Source organism: Pezoporus wallicus, unplaced genomic scaffold (assembly GCF_028554395.1).
Source record: "Pezoporus wallicus isolate ANWC-B61680 ecotype Strahan unplaced genomic scaffold, APGP_CSIRO_Pwel_v1 contig_5552, whole genome shotgun sequence".
Taxonomy (NCBI): domain Eukaryota; kingdom Metazoa; phylum Chordata; class Aves; order Psittaciformes; family Psittacidae; genus Pezoporus; species Pezoporus wallicus.
In genome coordinates, this window is record NW_026640754.1 from 2111814 (window position 1) to 2131794 (window position 19981).

A 19981-nucleotide genomic window follows, 5' to 3' on the forward strand; every position below is an offset into this window, starting at 1 on the left:
ACAGGGAAAGCAGTCACAAAACTAGATTAACGGTGTCTGACAGGCTAGACTTGGGTGGAAGTGTTCCAGCCTCCCCAGCCGCTCCACAGCTTGGGCAGCTGTAATTTTTGCCTATATCATCCAGTTTGGTAGGTGGCAAACACACGCCTTCCTCCTGCGCCTCTCCGAGCCCAGGCTGGTGACTACACAAACACAGACTCTTGAAGGAGTGATGTTTTGATTCTAAGCTGTGCCTCAGGCCTGTCTGTATAAGCTGGTGCATACAGCCCCAACTTGCTCTGTTCACACCTCAAGCACATCAGTCACGAGCCAGTTCTAGTCCTCAACAGAGCGACTTCATTTTTCAGAGTTCTGCCTGAAATAATTGCCCAACTGAAATGCTTAAGAAAATTCTGCATCTCAGGCACTTTTCTAGCTACTTGCTTAGCTGGCCTTGTATCACAGCAGCTGGGGGGAAGATTAACAGCACTTCGCATCTTCCATCTCTCTCTGCACCAATATGGTCTGAAGCCCAAGACAAGTAGATGCTTCCTAAACCAGCATGGCAGCTCTTCCTCTCCTTTACTCTTACTGTAATCTTTGAGTCTCCCTTCTTTAAGGTCAGGCACTAGTCCCTGCCCAGAACATCCAGTTATTTTAGCTGTCATCAAATCCTCCTCAAGTTGTTCTGAACAAAAAATCACAGAATACGTGGTTGGAAGGCACCTCAAAAATAACCTGGTCCAAACTTTCTTGGCAAAAACATGGCCTAGACAACATGTCCCACCACCCTGTCCAGCTGAATCTTAAAAGGGTCCAACACTGGGGAGTCTACCACTTCCCTGAGATTATTCTAATGGCTCATTGTGAAAACTGTGAAACATTTTCCTCTTGTGTCTAATCGGAATGTCCCCAGGACTAACTTGTATCTGATACACCTCATCTTTTCCATATAACTCCTTATAAAACACAAGTCTTCTTACAATCTTCTTCAAAGGTTGGCTACAAATACTGGAATGTGGTGATAAGGTCTCCCATAAGCCTTTTTTTCTCCAGGCTGAACAAACCCAGTTCTCCCAACCTTTCCTCAGATGGCAGGCTTCCCAGTCCTTTGATCATCTTTGTGGCCCTTCTCTGGACCACAGAGTGGTTTTGCACTATCTCCACAAAAGGCTCAGCAAGTCCAAGCATTCCTTCAGAAGAACCCTTTACAAGGGCTCCTCTGAAGACAGATGCCAGCCTACTCCTGGCCAGTCAATCTGACACATACTTCATACTCTTTCAGGCTCTGAAGTGATAACCCACAGGGTGTAGCAAGCCCTCTGCCCTACAGTGTGAGGGTCTGGACTCTCTGTTGGGTTACAAGCATGCCCCTGCCATCTTTCCACGAGGGAAAGAGTGCCTTCCCTGCATGAAGAGACACTGAGGGCAGCCATAAAACCGAAGGCAAGCAAAATACCAACAATCCAAATGTGACATTGCACTGAGGCTCCTAAATAAGCCACAGTACATTATCCTTCCAGTTCCTACCCAACAGACTCTTACCCACACAACAGCCTTTGAAGTGGGCTCCCTGAGGATACATGCCCATTAAAACAAACTATCCATTAAAACATCAGTATTTCTCAACCAAAAGCATGCCTTCTGTTTAAACACTGACATGTCTTTGTTTCTGTAAGATGTCACCTGTCCTATGGTATACAGCTCTTGAGCCTGTACAACTCTTTTAGTACATTGTCAAACCGACTGCCCAGAACACAGTGCTTTCCCCTCCTAGAGGAAGCATGTTAACATTTTCGTTTGCCATTACTTTGGTATGTTCTGCTCATATACTGATTAAGCATACACAATCTCCACATTTCATTAGCCTTACTAACATATCTGAAGATTATAATTTCTGTTTTAAAACCTACATTAACCTTACACCGAAGCTGTGAAAGGAGTTAAGACTATGTTTCTAAAGATACCTAAACCACATCTGAGGAAATGCATTACCCTCCAAAGTGCTGATGGCTTCCCAAATAAAAGCACAAAGACAAGCGTTAACCCAACTTGTGTCATCAGTGCAACTGGCTGATCAACCAGCCTGTGCATTTTTTAAAGAGCAAGTTTTGAAGGGAAGCCTGGGGATCAAGACTCTCTTGAACTGGGCCCTACGCTGCCTTAGTGTTATGTATTTCTTTGTCATTTCACCAGTAGCTGTTTCTTTTCCAGTCTTAATGATGACAAAGTGAGCATCTGGTGAGATGATATCAAGTGGCCATGCATTTTGCCAACCTGAGTAGTGGTGCACTGGCAAAGGCCATGATGATGGCAGGAAAGAATTAAAAAAACAAAACAACAAATAACAACCCAACCAAACCACAACAAAACCCCAAAAATTTCAAAATACAATGTCCAAGATTTCAAGCAGTTCAGAAGATTGGAAGGGATAATCTTTACAAGTCATGTTTTACAAAGGACTTAAAGGAGTCTGACTTGAACATTAAGTGTGTAATACACTTACCAGATAGATGTCTGCCTGTTAAATGTGTCTGACTAATGCTGAAATTTCAGCATTGTGCCCATAACACTTCTTACCTTATATGCCACAGGACTCCTTTACAGAAGCACTGTCTGAGTTTTGAACACTTAACATACAAAGTGATTTTCTTTTAAAACTGCATTCCCAATATATTAGTCTATTAGTCAAGTTTACTGGAACTGTAACACTTAGAATTGAATTGGGTTTTCAGCTAGCTAGTACATATTAAGCATGAATGAGCCACATATCAACTACAAATATGTAAAACAAATTAATAAGTCCTCTCTATGCTCAAATATGACTGCAAACTAAATAACCAAATTTGAAATACCATGTAATTTACAGAAGACAAGTCTAACAAACACCAGCTAGACTGCCAGTGGATCAGGGTTGTTCTAGTTATTTTCTCAGTAACCAAGAAAAATACTGATGCTTGATTTCTTAGCTCATTCTGAAATAGGACAAAGCCTGACACATGCCAGTAAACCATACAGTGCTACCTACCTCTGTCCGTGGGAGAAGAAAAGGAAGGAGAAGATAGTAGAACTAGCTTATTATACTAATAATGCCAAGCCTAGAGCATGGAAGTTTTGATATGAGGAACCTGCTGTATGTACCCTAATGAAACAACTCTACATCCATCTTAAAAAAAAAAACCAAACACTGCTGCAAGTCATCCATTTGTAAGGACACAGATGACAGGATGGAAAATAACTGCATGAGGATGTGTGTTGATGACTTGGCCAGTAAGGACCAAGTTAAAGTTTGACCTGTATCTCAATCTATTATCTTTGGTTTAGGCACTTGAATTTTGCTACGTCAGTTTAGCATATATGCCACAGGCAACTTTAAATCTTTGAATTCCCTAGATTTTCAATGAAAAATAATAGCTAGCAATTCTGTTTACCTAAGGGGTTTACATTGAAGTTTCCAGTTCAGGTATTGCTCTGAGTAAGCAAACAGACATCTGAAGCACTCCTGTTTTTTTCTGCATACCTTCTTACAGCTGCAGCAATGCCTTCTCATCCCCAAAACACACACCTGCCCAAAGAACCGAGCACAGAGTGATGTTGAAGACTGATGTTTGTTACTCCTCTCTGCTCTTATTTCCTCTCCTTTTTCTTTTCTCTCCATTTCCACCTTCTATACAAGAAGTTGCTCCTTGTTGCCTGGTGCCCTCTACTGCTTCATCACCAATACAGGACATCACATATTTTTTCCGTTTGCAGCCTGTGTCTACAAAGTCAGGACTCCGAGTCGAGTTGAACAGGGAATCCCACCATGGTTAGTTCATACCATCCGCAAGCCCTTTCCAGATCCTATTAACTGCCTCCACAGTGCAAATCCTGATCCCTCCTCCTCACCTCTACATCCTTCTTGAATACACTTAGGGACACCCATTTCCCTGTTTGCAGATACTTAAACACAGGGTATCATCACACCCAGGAAAAGACTTTCAGGGGGGACAGCATCTGTGTTTGTGTGTAGTGTTACAGAAAAAACCTCACTGTATTATCAACGTGTGTGGAAAACCCTCACACAACACCAGCGAGCAGAATGATGTCAAGAGAACCTTTCTCCTTTCCCAGCCTTTCTGAAGATGCAATCAGGGCTGAAACACAGTCAGAAAGGAAGAAGCTGTCCAAGTCGCAATGCTTGAACTCATTCTTTCCCTAATACTGTAGTCTACCCTACCCTGCTCATCATCAGGAACACAGGGCTGAAAGAAGCCTCCAGAAACCACTTACATTAATCCTTCTTGAGGCAAGGTAAGCACTACCTAGACACAAAAGACATTTCACCAGACTGCTCAACTGTTTCAAGTATTACCACAATACACCCCCCTGCATTTTTTATGATACCTTTTCTTCCAGCTCAAGCCTGATCTGAATTCATGTAGATTACATCACTGACTATAATCTCTCTACATGCCACATATTTCATCCAGATATTAACAGGCTAGCTGAGAAGCTGCTCTCACACATGCACTGCAGTCTCCTACATTCTGGGAAGTCAGATATGTAGACAGTCTTAACTATTTTTCAACTATTTTTTAACATGCTTCCTTCCAAATGGGCTAGCAAGCATTATAAATATGCTAGGGATAAACATCAAGGAACTGGGAGAAACACCGTTGCTCACAAATCCCAGTAAAAGAAAGTTAACAGCTTATTTATTTCCATGATAAATTTATTCTAGATCTACGTATCAAACTTGGCTCCAACAACCCTAGGTTTTAACAGCTAGGAATAGAAAGAACTCCAAACAAATCCAAACAGGATTCTTGTAGCATATAGAATTAAGCTTTTAAGTTTTAAAGTCACCTTCTGCTTATGCACTGTGGAGGTCCACTGTGTTGCAATAAAGGCAAAGAAAATCCTAACACCAAACGACCCAGAACTTACTTGGAACTTTAACTGAATCACTGAACTTCATCAGTTATGCCTGCCTCTAAATCAATGAAGCAATTCTTCCTGCACAACCCACACATGATTAGTTAACTGCCGGAACACTTATTAGCCCAGCTTAATATTAGATTCAAGAATTTGGTATTTTTCTCTTTTTTCCTGAACTACTCAAAGTCTTTCAGAGTCAGAGTCTATGCAAAGCTCAGTAATTTGCAAGGAAGCATAATCTTTCTTGAAAACAACTGCGCAAAAGAAACCTGTAAACCACATTTTTGACCACAAGACCAGAACATCAATATGCACCATTTATTCTACAGTACCTGCAGCTATCTTGGACAGAGAGGACAGAGTGGCTTTTAGTTTGAACTCAGAAGCTATTTATTCAATCACACTAGTATGAGCTGATCTTATATGACTGTAACAAATGTCACTGACTTCAGTGTGGCACTGAAATACTGCCTAAGGGATATTATGGAAGAAAAAGTAGGGCAAGCATTAGAATTTAAAGAGCTTCAGTTATATTTTGTATTAATGCGCTTGTGCCAAAACTGTTTCTAAACGTATCCAACAACAGCTTCCTGTGTTTAGGAAACTCTACATCCATTTGAAGACAAATAAATCAGATTAGACCCAAATTCACTCAGGTTGTTCTTTAAAATGTGAGGTGATAGCACTTCTAAGCACGCAGGTAGTACTATAATCACTGCTAAGTTATCCATAATAGTAATACTTTATCTAACAAAACAAACAAACAAAAAAATCGCTAAAAAGTTCAATTCCAACATTTTCCTCAGAAAACAACACAGCTGCAGTTTGCAGTTTCAAGTTAGGAAATAAATAGCCAACATCCAAATTTTCTTTTTGGTATATACAGAGTCACTTTTTAGAGAAGTCACAAATTTCTGATTATGAAATGAAGTATAAAGCAATTCAGAGACAAAGCTAGTACATGAACTTTGCCCATGGATTAAAACCCCCCTGACCTTCAAGGATGATGTAGGCATGATTAAGCTTACAGGTTGGAAATAAAACTGAGAAAAGTTTAAACTGCTCAACTGCCCAAATCCCTTCAAGAATCAGTCCTAGAGCTCTTAGGAGCTATACAGAAAATGCTAATGGAGCATTTTCTACACTGTTCACTATGGGATAATGCACCTGTGCTATTCATCCTTTTGATTACACGTATCACTACAGTTAACATGAAGTGATGTCTCTGCAGAACGAAGGAAAATTTAAGCAGCCACCAAAATCAGAGGTAAGATCACAACCTCAGGAAAATGCACTTTAGGAGGCAGCTGCATAGCATGTTTTATTAAAATTAACCTTGAAATGGTACTTTAAAGCTACCCTAGCTGTGAAGCACAATTTGCTGGTCAACAGAATAAAATACCATCTTAATGGAACCACTTCAGTTGCTACCAGTTAAAATCGTCCACATGAATTCAATCTTCCATGCTTCAGTGAAACTGCAAGACAGAAAATGTGGCATCTCAAGTACCCCATACCAGTTCTAAGTGCTGCTGAAATATCCCCTTTTAAAGAGACACACAAAATGCACTTAGACAATTCCTGGCAGTCACAGCACCATAGTCAAGTACTTCTTTGTGTATTTCCTGTTATGTTAAACAGCTTTCCTGTTATTAAGCAGCAAGGATGTCTCCCCAGGGACATGCCTAGAACATTGCACACCATTGTTTCAGGAACAACCTCAGTACAACCTCATGGAGCCCACATGCCAAGCTGAAAACAAAACAGAACAGGGCAGCACCCAGTGCTTTTATTAGCCATAAGATGTAATATGCCTCCACCCTTGGAGAGGCACATAATCCTTCTGCTGCCTGCTGACTGCACCTGGAAGTTAAGGGACTTCTCTTCCCAATGACTCCTACCCAAACTGTGCAACTAAAGATCTCTCTGGAAAAGGCTTCCCAACAGGGACCAGTGCTCCCCTCAAGGAGCAATTGCTTGCCATGCCTGTTGTGGAGACCAGGCAGTTCCTGTGGAGGATATTTAAAACATTAATCACATCATTCTTTGCATTCAATGTTCCCCAGAGTCTCTTCTATTTAAGCTAACAAAGAACCACAAGGATGGCAGAGCTACATTTTTGCATAATTGGGTGGTGGGCAGGGAGAGAAGCAAAGATGACTACAGAAATATTCTTGAGGAGCAAATTCCTCAGGTAAACTGGGGTATGCCCATAACTTACCACAAAGACCAGAACCCACATGCGAGGTTAATCCCCATGAAAGATCTCTAACTACAAACACCTCTACCTGTGTCATTAATAAGTGCAGCAAGAAAAATAGCTACTGCACATTATATACGCATCTTGTCTTCCCTGACCCTAAGTCCTAGTTGAGAGGTCCCTCCAAGACACAGAAATGTATGTTTAACAGGGTTATGCTATTCATTTCATATTAGATCACCTTTTTTTTTTAGGTGGCAAAACTTCTTAATTTGGTGAGTTAAGAAAGTGACAGACTGTACAGTAATAGTTGTGGAAATAAGTGAACCTTGATTTTATACTGATTATACAACAAGTGGCCCATGCTTACAGCTAAGAAAAGCAATGTTTTCTAGCCTTCTGTTTTATTAGGTGTAATTTGCAATTAGGTTAATAGGTAAATTCACACATTCTTCTGCTAGAAGCATTTCCAATACTCCTGGTTTACTATCTCAAATATTTGAAAAGGCTTAGCACAAAGTCTATTCTTGCAATAAATACAAACATAACATTTTTAATAATTTAAAGTGCTTGATATTAGCAATATCAAACATAGAAAAAAACCAAAGGCATGAAGTGAATTCATTAACAAGTAGTATTTATAACACTTTCCCAAATTTTCTACTGAAGGACTGCTAGTTCTCTTTAAGAAAAGGATGAGGTTTCATTAGAAGAATTTCACCACAGATGTTCCCTGCTGTCTTATTTCCTGCCTAACCAGAAGTTTTTCCACAACATCACAAACTGTTTACACAAGCATCTTGAGGAGGAACCTTTAGTTGCCATAAATGCACAAGCAGCATACTACCATGACAAGAAGTAGCAAAAATAAATTTAACCAGGAGTTTAACACAGGACACAGGGTTATTAATGTCCTTGCTACAACCACCAGACATCAGTAAAGATGATGCTGAAGGAGGGTTCATAAATAGCAACTGCAAAGAAAAACATCTCAGTCAGATACAAGCCAGGTCATCTGAAGTGGGTTATTTCTACATGTGAGTATATGGACAGCTAAACTGAATAGGAACATTTTTTTATTGAAGAAGTTCTAAGTATGTAAATTATCCTGCTGATACATTCATTTCTCAGAAGATCAAATGCTATTTTACATTCATTTCTCAGAAGATCAAATGCTATTTTCTTCTCTCTGTAGAATGGAGAACAGAAAAATTACTCCATGACCAGGAAAAGGTAATGGAATGGGGGAGAGTGCTGTTGGTAGACATTGTTAGAAAGGTGCTAGTGATACCATTAACTGTAATCTAAATCATTAATAATTCTGCAGCACTAGTTTATCACATTATCATGGTAAAAGTAATAGCTTTGCCTCCTCTTAAAAATGAGATTTAATTTAATCAAATCTTTCTGACAACAATACTACTCTGTGGGACCACAGAGAGCACATATATCTAGAGAAGAATAAACAGTCATACAGGTAAACTCGGGAAGCTAGACAGCTTGACCAATGCAGCCTTCACTGAGTTTTGTTCTGCAGGAAGATAAGCCAAGAGAGATGGGATCTGCTTGCAGATAATTTTCCAAGCAAGGTAGTTTTTGGTCTGACATTTGGTGAAACAGTCAAGAGCTGTTTGAAACGCCAGGACTTTTCCTACAGGTATCAAATCCATCAGCTCTGGACCCAGGTTCTTTCATTGCATCATGCCACTCAAGGAACAGAACTTCTTAAAATACTACAAACAGCAGAAACACTGCTTCATTACAGGACACTAAATTAACAGCCAATCTATAAATAGAAATTGTTACTGCTTGCCATTGACTGCAATGAGAGCGCTGTCATCCCAATCTACGCAGTACTGCCTCCACAGTAATTAACATACGATTATATTTGATTAATTGAAGATACAATAAACTTTTTTGCCTTCTACCCCTCACCTACATCAAAGTTTTCTGTGCCAACAAAGAAAGAAGAGTAACACAAAACAGCCAGCCAACTGGCTACAAATACTCAAAGCATTGCATTCTAGCACAGATTTCATGGCATCCTTTTCCTCAAAAAAGCTACTGCTTTATGCCTTAGAAAGTTGAAATTAAAAGGACCGAGTAAGTAGAAATGCTTTATTTGTCTGGATGTTGAAAGCCATTTCTACTATGGTAACAGACTCATTTGCAAAAGTTGCAAAACTTGTAGAGGTAGCTCTGACAAGTTTTAAATCCAGTTTTACCACACTGGAAATCCCCTGAGGTAATTTAGAAGCTATTCAGGTTTTTAATTGTAATTACAGCTGCCTGACACTTTCAAACCCCAATCTACTTCACGGCAATATAGGTTGCAGCCAGACCCTTTTCATCTATTAGGCATATCAAGTGGGAACAAATACACACTTAGAATATGAAATGGTATTAGCAAAGATAATTTGCTAGGTCTTTTATATTTACTTGCCAATTAACTATTCTTCTATGAAGTTGAGTTTGAAGCAGCAATTCTACTTTATTTCACGTTGACAAATACTCAAGGCATCCTTCACATATAATTAATCTCTTTAAGAGATGGAATAAAAATCCAACATCACTCACTGCAGAGGAACCAGAATGCAAAAGCTGCCATCCATCTGCTTTCACAGACTCCAGCTCTTCTTTCTCCAAAGATTTTTTATGAGCAAAGCCCCTCATTTATTTTCTTGCTTTATTAAATATATGCACAGTTTAAGTGTTAAAATCACAGAGAAGTTATTGGTTTAACTTTGGTGTGGTTTTGGGGGGTTTTACATGGCATATTTGTGGTGGTGTTTTTTTTTCAGCAGCTCATTTCTGCTGTCCAGGAACTACTGCCATCTTCATTTTATACCTATTGTAAGTGCAACAACTGGATAAGACGGCATAGAGTACGAACTATACTTACAAGCTCCGAAACACCTGCCACCTGAAAATAAGGACCTCCATTTAGCTATCACCTACATGCCTACTGAAGCTATGACCTGTTAAGACTGAAATCAAGCACATCAGGCAAGGCATTTAGCACCCAGTCTTGAACAGATTAAGTCAGGAGCAAAGAGCCTCATGGACTTCAACAGAAATGTGATTAAATCCAGAATCTCCCATGACAAATTGTTTCCAGTTATTCAACTTCTTCTGCTCAGAACAGACAAGCTGGTTTTACTTCTGAACTATATTTTTCCTTGGTTAAGTGACGCAAATTTTTAACATGCTTGACCTGTATCAAATCTCTCCAGCAGATTTTTAGATTTAGAATTCTTAGTAGGGTTGACTGTGTTGGGTATGCTTCTACAATTCCATATTCAACTGTGGTGTCAGACGTTAATGGGCATTTCTGTTATTCTTCTGAGGTGGAGAGGAAAGGCATATGAACAGTTAAGCAACTCATAATACCTGAGGCTTTCAGAATCCTCCTTTAAGAGCACTTCTTTGCAATGCGCAAAAGTAATTTCACAGTTCTCAATGTGATCTGAAGCAGGATTTAGGGAAGGAATCATATTGGAAAAGGATGTCATGTGCTTAAATAAACAGGTCTGTAATGTTTGCTCGTTAGTAGCAATACAAAAAGGGAATTTTTTAAATCAGTACTCCTGAAATGACACTGGCTACTGTTTGTCCTGACACACCTCTGACTCCGATGGTAGTAAGAGAGTAACTACGTTTAGTAAGCAATGGAAGTCACCAGCAAGATAAGAACGCTAAGTACAGTTTGCTTAGGGAAAGTAAAAAAAATTAAGGATGAGCAGCATGAAGGGCTGGATAAAAACAGTTCATCACAAAAGCATCAGTACAGTTCAGTATACAATCCTTAGAAAACTCTGAACAAAAGGTACAAAAGCTTTGACCTCCATTTGCAAAACCAGTTTCTTGTCTAGAATTTTATCTTCATGCAAAAGAACACACTAGTAACTCAAAATGAATGTTTCGAATCATTCATAAAATAATGTCCCTCTCTGGCAGTTTATACAGAGATGATGATTTACTCTGTCACACCACTGATGCATGAAGAGTGTTAAGAGCACTTCACCCTTCAGTAAAAATTTGTAACGGTTTGATAAAGGAACCAAATGTTTTATTTCATCACTGAAAGACACTGGTGCATGCTTAACTCACATCTATCATGTTTATGCAGTTCTGAAGCATTGAGATATTAGTTGCAGTTACTTGGTGAAAATAAGTTTTACAAGTCACAGGACAGGCAAATAAAGCATTTCCTGATCTATTTCAGTGTTTCTGGTTTTGCTGAAGAGGCCATGCATTAATACACAGCTAATAATGCAGGTGTACTATACTTAACAGTAGCAGAAAAAAATGACATTTTGATGTCTGCCTACATTTAAAGGGAGAAGAAACTTCTGGATATAGTGACCTTGACGCAGTACAGAGCATGTGGAATTTAGACATAAGGCAACAAGCTGAAGGATAAAACAAAAAAAAACAACCCCCCCAAAAATCCACTTTAAATTTTACAGCAAATTTCCCCTGGATTTATTTCATTCATGGGGGGGGGGGGGGGGGGGCAGTAGTACTTGGTTTTCCCTGAACAAGCTGTATGCTAACGCTGCAAGATACTTTAATTACTCCAGTTACTCTGACACCTCCACCTGGACAAGATGTAGGAAGTGCAAACACACTTCAGCTAAAGGATCAATTTAACCATAAATGCAATGACTAATCTAGACAAACTTAACACCAGTGTAAGTAACCGTACATCAAGCCGTGCTACACACTGTGAAGAAACTGCAGCAGGCCGCTGCAAAATACCCTCAAGTCAAAGGGTATTTTGAAACTTGCAAAAGGGGGTATTTTGAACTCACAAGAGCAAGTTCCATCCTCTTCCTCCCAGTAGTGCTTACATCCTAACTTCACCAAGTTACTGCACCTCAAACCATCAGTCAGGACATGGTAACAGAAAAAGCCAACTTGACCTGTACTCTAGACCACTTTAAAACTGTACATTTCAACAACTACCCTAAGTATCTCAAGGATGCTTTGCAGCCATACAAGGCAGTTGGTCTATGCTGTTATGAAGGCGAACAATAGATGAAATCCATAATAATGCCTATTAAAGTGCAGTCTACACCAAAACCAGAACTGAATGTTGCTTACATAACACTCACATTCCTAAGTGGACCCCGAAATTCCTTTTTTCAATTACTCTGTCCCTTATTTGTTGACACAGTCCCTAATATATTCTATTTCTCATTGCTTATGTGACCTTGGAAAGAAGCCACATGTCATCATGTCATTTTAATCCAACTAAACCACTACAAGAAAAGATACACTGGTGCTGCAAAACCAAATATGGCTCCTCCCAGCATTTAACAACAACAAAAACAAGAACCTTCTATGCTTATCATATATATTGACATTGCCTGATCTACTGTTGCTGAGCTATGAACCCAAAATAATCACTAACAAGCTTCAATGCATTCCACTGTGTCTAAACCCCCAGTGTATCCTATACATACTTGCACTGTGCACTAGAGTATGACCTGGTTTTCAGATGCCCTACTTGCTTGGCATAGTCAGCTCTAGCTAAACACTGGTCAGCTTTCTGCTAACACCCCAACTTCCTATAAGACACAGGGACAGGAAAGCAGAAGGGGAAGGCAAGGCAAAACCCCCTCTAAGCTTTCAATGATGTACCATTAGCCTGTCATATTGCACACAAACACACAAAAGGTCTATTCAGCACTTCTTATTTAGTGAAGTGCTACTTAACTAGAACACAGGGCTAGCAGTCTATTTTACATGCTGTTATTTAACAGAGGCATCCTGCAGGCAGGTTTTGCTTTCACATCCACTCAAACGAAATAAAACCACAAATGGATTCTTGCAATTGTAAAATTCCCTTGATACACGCACTGATACTTAGTTTTTCAAAATTATACAAATTTAAGTAGCAGTTAATGAACATTATCTCCTCCCCTTCTCTTTTAGGCTTTTTGTCCCTGGAATATATACTATGTGGATATTTCATACTGTTAGCAACATCAAGGATGTGGGTATATGCACAGACTCCCTTATATAAGGACTTCTAGCATCAAGGTATTTTAATCCTAGCTTAAAGCCATGTAAGCAAGCTGCAAACAGAAGTCTGTATCGTGTTTCATAGTTGGCCTATATTATATTCATAACTGAATTTATCATCCAGGAGGAACTGGGACACCATATTTACTTTGCCAGGACAGGAAAGCAAGCTGACTGGTAGACCTGAACTCCAAATAAAAGCAAAAAGGGTGTTGTCAGGAGAGAGAGGGAGGAAATGCCTGAGAGTAAGAGCTTCTGCAAAACTAGTTTATGTAGCTGCTTGCTCCTCCCTAAGTAAAATGAGAGAAAATTACAAATAGTGCAGTGCAGAAAATGCCTTATGTAATATGCAGGCTGCCACCAGTTTCTTTAGATGTCATGTATCTCAGCTAAAACAAACTAACAACAAACAATGCCACCCTCCACCAAAACCATGCACGTCCTGGAACAAAACTCAGCTTCCACAGTCTTGTTCCCACTCCAGATACTTGCTTTATTTACTTTACCTGCCACTGAAGATGAAAATCAGGTCAGATGCAGCTAAGAATTTTGTGGCGCCTGTCACTGGATTGGGTTTCTAGGGTTTTGTTGTAGTTGTTTCTGTTGCCTTTTTTTTCCTGGTGGGTTTTTTGTTGTTTTGTTGTTTTGGTTTGGTTTTTTGGAGGGGGGATGTTTAAGCACACACTTCCTTGAATGTCTCTAACACTCCATAATTTCTAGGTTTGTATCAACACAAGTGAGCATTAAAGCTTGCTTGTCCTACTTGCAAATAAGATATATGTAACATGCCATGTACTGTAACAGATATCTACATATCTACAAGTATTCAAATATTTCTCACAGACAGAATGCCGTATCACGACAGCCCCTGTATCCATTCCACTCCCCCCCCCCGCCCCCTTCTCCCCATCAAGGTATAGAAAAGACAGCATTCCCAGCAGAAAATCATTAAAATGATTAGATAAATATTTAATAGCACAAACTTCCTGATACTATTTTTGGACTTGTGAGAAGAAAGAGCAAATTCCAATTAGCATTTCATAAACAGAATAACCATCTCCCAAATGAGCAGCTCAGTGCTAGTGCACGAACACACAGACTTAGAACATGAAACTACTTTGCTCAAAAGTCAGGCTTCTCTATGAAATTCAAAAACTTTCATGCCCCATTGCTGCTGCTGAAGTAAACAAGATATTCCCTCAATGCATGCTCTAATCATCATATTAAGAAACCACAAACCTGTATGAAATATAACAGTGCTTTTCCTGTAGCCAGAAGGTAGACGAATGTTTCGGAGCAACCCCTTTGCTGTCAGCCTTACACGCATGTTGGATAAGGAAAATTTCGGGGACCATAACATGTCTTCAGTGCAAGTGGAAGATAGACAAGCAAGAAACAGCATCCATGTACTGTCACATAGTATGTTTTTATATCACTATTAGCAGAAGTGAGCAGCTCTTGCTGAAGAAAACAGGCTTGAAGAAGTAGTCAAGTCTCCATTCCTTTGCTCTCTTTCCTTATGCACAGACAAGCAAAAAAATCAGCAGAGGCAGATATTCACAGCATAAATGCTGCTGGCAGCTTCTCCTCACCAGATGTTGTGGAAACAAAGCCTGTCCTCAGAATAAAACCGACTTAGTTATTCGGAAAACCAACTGCCTCTAAATTACATCACCGTGTTGATGCTTAATCTGCTATGGGACTCTGTGGGAGCTAGGAAAGGAGAAGAGGGAGGAGGAGGATGAGGAGGGAGGAGGAGGAAGTGGGTGGTCTCCCCAGCTGAATATATCATCCAGCAATGTCACAGACCATGTAATTGTTCTTTGGAGACATTAAGGAGATTATTTGAATATTCCTGGAGGCATATTTCAGCTCTCTTCTCTAAGAATCCTTTCAGGATGACTTATTTTTCTTTTTTAAACAGTCTCTTTCAATTGACATGAATTTATCAGAAGATTTATCAGCTAACACTTTTTACCAGAGGGGTTCTTTCTTGCATTAAATATTATGTAAACATTTAAAGTCTTCACAAATCTAGAAACACATCTATTCTCTAAAAACAATTCAGTACTTGTCATCTGCTGAAGGGAAATACTATTCAGCTTGGCAGCTCAGCTCTGCAGATACTTCCGTTTATGAGAAGAAGAGCAAGGAATCAGGCATCAATTTCATATTAAAACACATCTCTGCCAGCTGAGTTTTGAAGGCTCCCAAACGTTGCAGCAAACAGGCAGTGGTGCAGAAGTTCCTAGATGCTCTCTCCGTATTTAATTAACCCTCTTAAAAATGTTTCTCCTTGCTATTTAATGAGTTCAAAAGTTTTGCACATACCTTGGTCCCTTTCAAATGCCACTAGCAAGAACGAAATGAGGAGGACAGCTAGAAACTAGAAAATAGAGGAATAACTTTTACAGATACTAGAAAAAGTCACATTTTTCACCTAAGACCATGACTATGAATACATGCACTGTCCGCCTTTCTGTGTAAAAAGAAACATTTCACTACTTTGCCTTGCTAGGCAGCCACAGGAGCAAGGGACCCCCACATATCTCACAGCCAATACAGGAGACAAGGCAGTAACAGCTCATATCTTCCTTTGGATTGCTTGAAGAGCTGCCCTCTAAAGCTATTGTATCTTTTTAGGGACAACAAAATTAGGTACTATTCCAGTGATTCTGTACTTCTGCCATTTCACCAAACTCCAGTCAATGCTCTCTAGCACCTATCCCTCTTGACATTTTTTCTAGTTCCAGAAACAATGAGCCCCACTTGCTCTGAAGGAGGCACAACCCAAAGCAAACAGAGTTTCATCCCAGAGGTGCCTTACCTGTCCACTGCTTACCACAAATCTATTATATTTTGATAGCATGTCTTTCTTGCTTAAAATGTGTAACATTTTAAGTTCTCTAGTGCTTATTTACCATGTCAGCTAGAATGTCTCTGGGTATCTCTAACATCACACAGGACAGTGACAAAAAAGCAGTTCCTTGTAAGAGCAGCAAAAGAGCTGCAGCCCAGCATCAGGACTATCAGACTCGTTAAACCAATCTCCACTGTGTACTGTGAGAGAATACTGCTGAATGGTTTATGATCATGTACCAAAACATTTCTTTCCCAGCACAGTGATGTACCACCAACTCTTAAGAACCATAACATGTCTTCAGACTGCACAAAGCCATTCAAAGTAAGTACAAAGACAGTAAATTAGCTTTTCTTGTTTGGTTCCCAGGGCAGCCTCTGCACACAGGAGGGCATGCATGTCTTTACTGCTATAAAATCCTATTCCTTCTAGTCTGAAGAGCTGTGGCATTAGCAACGTGTATTCATCTGCATTTGCAGCAGCGTGCAGATCCAGACCCTTTCCCAATCTAACAGCAGTATCAAAGACACGCCACCTTTTCTGTGTTACGGGATTATCAGACTTGGAAACCATTCTCAGCAGTAAACAGAAGGCTTGTTACAGCACATTGGAATAGCCTTGCGTATTCAGCCTAGTTCATTAGCCCATCTCCTCAAAAATATTAGATCACTGCTGTCAAATGCCTTCTTAATGAAACCATCTTGAGATTTTGACTGGGCCTACAGCCAGTCTTCAAACACCATTAATGTCCAGCCCATGCCAGGTTTTACCCTTCTGCCAGGGCACCCACAGGAACTCCCTTCGGTTTTCCTTCTGTCCCTCACAGCTCCCCAAGGGAAGAACTGCTCTATGTAGTAGTAAGTGTTCTCTCACCATCCCAATTTGATGCTCTCACAGACAAAAACAGTTCAGTCAGGGTTGGGGGAAAACAAACAAAATCAAAACCAACACCACACACACACAAAACCCCAACCTAAATCCCAGAAAACCCCACACAAACAAAAAAACAACCTCATACCCCCCAAAAGCAATTCCCCATCCTTGCAATAGTGCCTGGGAGAAAGGTAAAAACATCTCCTTATCCTGTAAAACCAGAGCAGCTGAAGTACTCACTGAAATCATAACTTCCTTCCTAGGAACAGGAGCAGAACAAAGAATCTCTAGAGGGCAAGCGTGATGTAATGAAGCACTCTAGAGACTGAGGAAGGAATAATCACGAGACAAAATATAAGCAGATAAAGGCTCTATATGGACATCAAAATCCTTGTAGCAGAGACCAAAACTCTTCTTACAGCAACACACAAACAATACTTACACCACCTCCTCTTTCCCACCCTTTTTGGGTGGAAATAGGCCATGAAGAAACAGATACATCACAGTATCTCTTTCTAAAAAACTTCTGATTTGAGGAAAATGCCTTTCTAGCTTCTACGACTGAAATCCTGCTAAACCCCAGAAACCTAAAACAAGTCTGCTTCATAAAGAGGTAGACCCCACAGCACTAAAAAAAGCAATAGATGCATGTCAGTCTCATGTAGCACCCAACGCTCAAAGAGCACTGACAGCAGCTGGCAACAGGACTGCCCATCCGTATCTGAATAGCTCCAGGAGAGATTTAACTCACAGAGAGGTTCCTCCAATGTAGCTGTTCCAGAGCCCTGAGTTACAGCATGGTATGCTCCACTGTGGTTGCTGTGCATCTGCTCTTTCCTTGGCTCAGGAAAAAAGCACCTCCAGGTCCATGTCTGTATTCCTACGATGACCATCAAGTGCCTGCCATTGGCAGAGTACAAAGCCAGGAAATAATCCATGGGATCTTCGCACAGCCTGCCAGGAACATGCACTGTCTACATTTCCTGCATAACATGAGGATCAGAGAGGTCTTTTTCTATCTTGACATTGGATAAGGGTGACAGAAAATAGCACCAGAAAGCAGCGGGATAAAATAAGAAGTGATATACAGCCCAGAAAACAAAAAGACTGACAGATTTTATTTACTAGCACCTTACAGCTGGCTTTTCTCCAACTCCAAGGGCAAAACTGGTGATCAACACGGACAGAGGGGCTCTATCCTGCTATGATCATGTAATTCAGTCTGGGTTGCTAAGTGCATCAATACCTGATGACACCACAGCACCAGACGGATGGTGAGGATAGGCCTATTTTAACCCCAGAAGATTTAGTGTATCTGCCACTCCCTAGGAACATTAGCAATGTGACAAAAAAGGAGCAAAGGGCAGTGGCATCTGTAGGATCTTCAGCTCAGCCTCGTGAGGTCAAGTCTGCAGTATCTGTATGTGTTTCTGCTGTCTCTGTCCCTCCTTCCACATCTAACAATCACAAAAAAAAAGCCATCAGAGCACAGTTAAGTGTCTCATTACAAAGAAGTCTAAATCAGAGGCTAGATCTTTAGATCTGCGAAGCCCACACAGAGGACACCTGTCCTTGTGTCATAAGACAGCAAGGGCAGTGCAGAGCAGATGGGTTTTACTGGCATGCTTTACTTCAGGAAGAACTGAGACATGATTGCTTATGCAAAGAGGTATGCAAGAAGCAGGAGCCTACTAAGAGCCAAAGGGTCACCTATGTCCTCGTTTTTATTTCTGGAAGATGACTGTGCTCTCTCCGCTTTCCTGTGACCACCTTGCTCTAGCCAGTGCTCTAGTTTGAAAAGCTAACCTTCCTGCAGGCAACAGTACCCACTGCCATGCCTAATGCAGCCTGCAGCTTTGGGACTTAAGCTCCAATCCCCACCTGAAGAAGAAAGCAAACCTTTTACGGCCACAGAGCAGGAATTAAAATCCTAAATAATTTAGTTTTCTTCTAGGACACAGAAGCTTTTAATCATTATAAATTTAGCAGCCTGTCAAACAGAAGGTGATGCTGTAGTAGATTCCTAGTCAAACAGCTACAGGAATTAGGCTTACCTGTGTGTCTCTCACATAACAGTGGCAGCATTTACACTGTCTGTACTCCTGCAGAATTGAGAAGAGCCACAAAACACTGTAAGAATAATTTCAATTTTCAGTCTCTGACTTAAGGCAGCAGCAAGTTAATTTCCACGTGTAGGATGTCCCCTCCAAAATGGCATTTTTGTTAAGACTGCCTTCATCTAAATCCTACAGAGCTTTGAAAAAACCCTGCTACTCTACAGCAGTGAATAATGTCACTAACATTAGGGTAACAGACTTTAAAATATCATAAAAATCACAGAGCAATTTGGATTTAAAGGGACCTTAAAGATCATCCAGTTCCAATACCCATGCCATGGCAAGGGACACCTTCCAGTAGACCAAGTTGCTCAAAGCCCCATTCAAAATGCGAGGCATCTACAGGCTAGGCATGTACATAAGTCTTCCTGAGCTCAGGCCTCAAGGAAAAAAGGAAAAATAAGTTTTACAAGCTGTTCAACCATCTTTGACACAAGTTCCATGAGTTACAAGTCTCTGGGACATTTCCATGGTCTTTCAAGTACTACATCAACTTATATCTCCCGAACAAGGGCCAATAACAAAAATATGGCCAGCTACTGTATCTGCTGAAAAATATCTTAAGAAATACAGGGAAAGAAAGGACTTAAAGAAAGCCAGATGGAACAAGTCAGAGGACTTCAAAATGAAACTTAAAAAAAAAATATAAGAGGATATTAAGAGTCAGCTTTGGGATACCCCATACACCTCACCTCAAAGTTAAGGAAGAACTCCAGCAGAATGACACCCCATTACCCACTGTTTACTGCAAACACAGAGAACATCATTCTGTGCACAACTTAAGGAACTCTACAGAGTCAAACAAAAAAAGCCAAGTCTAAGAACATCAGAAGAGATCTGCATCTAGGTTTAACTGAAGAGGGAAGGACTAAGAAGATAGTAGAGAAATAACCAAGTACCAAGGATGGCATTTTCAAGAACGTGATATGACTTGGCACCCAGTATGGCAACTCAGTTTGGAATGACAAAATAAAAACTGTTGCTGTAGGTACCTAACCCTGC

General features: G+C 40.3%; 1 protein-coding gene across 6 annotated transcripts in view; it reads right to left on the bottom strand.

Moving 5' to 3' along the window:
* MTUS1 (microtubule associated scaffold protein 1) overlaps positions 1-19981 on the bottom strand; it is an 87687-nt gene that overhangs the window by 36302 nt on the left and 31404 nt on the right. Inside the window, exon 1 of one of the 6 annotated variants that reach the window (XM_057420261.1) lies at positions 14369-14846. The exons of the other annotated variants lie outside the window; for them this stretch is intronic. Within the exon in view, the coding sequence (XP_057276244.1) occupies positions 14369-14531 (163 nt within the window). The 5' untranslated portion in view covers positions 14532-14846. Of the gene's footprint in view, positions 1-14368; positions 14847-19981 lie in introns of those variants that run through there. 6 annotated transcript variants of the gene reach the window in all.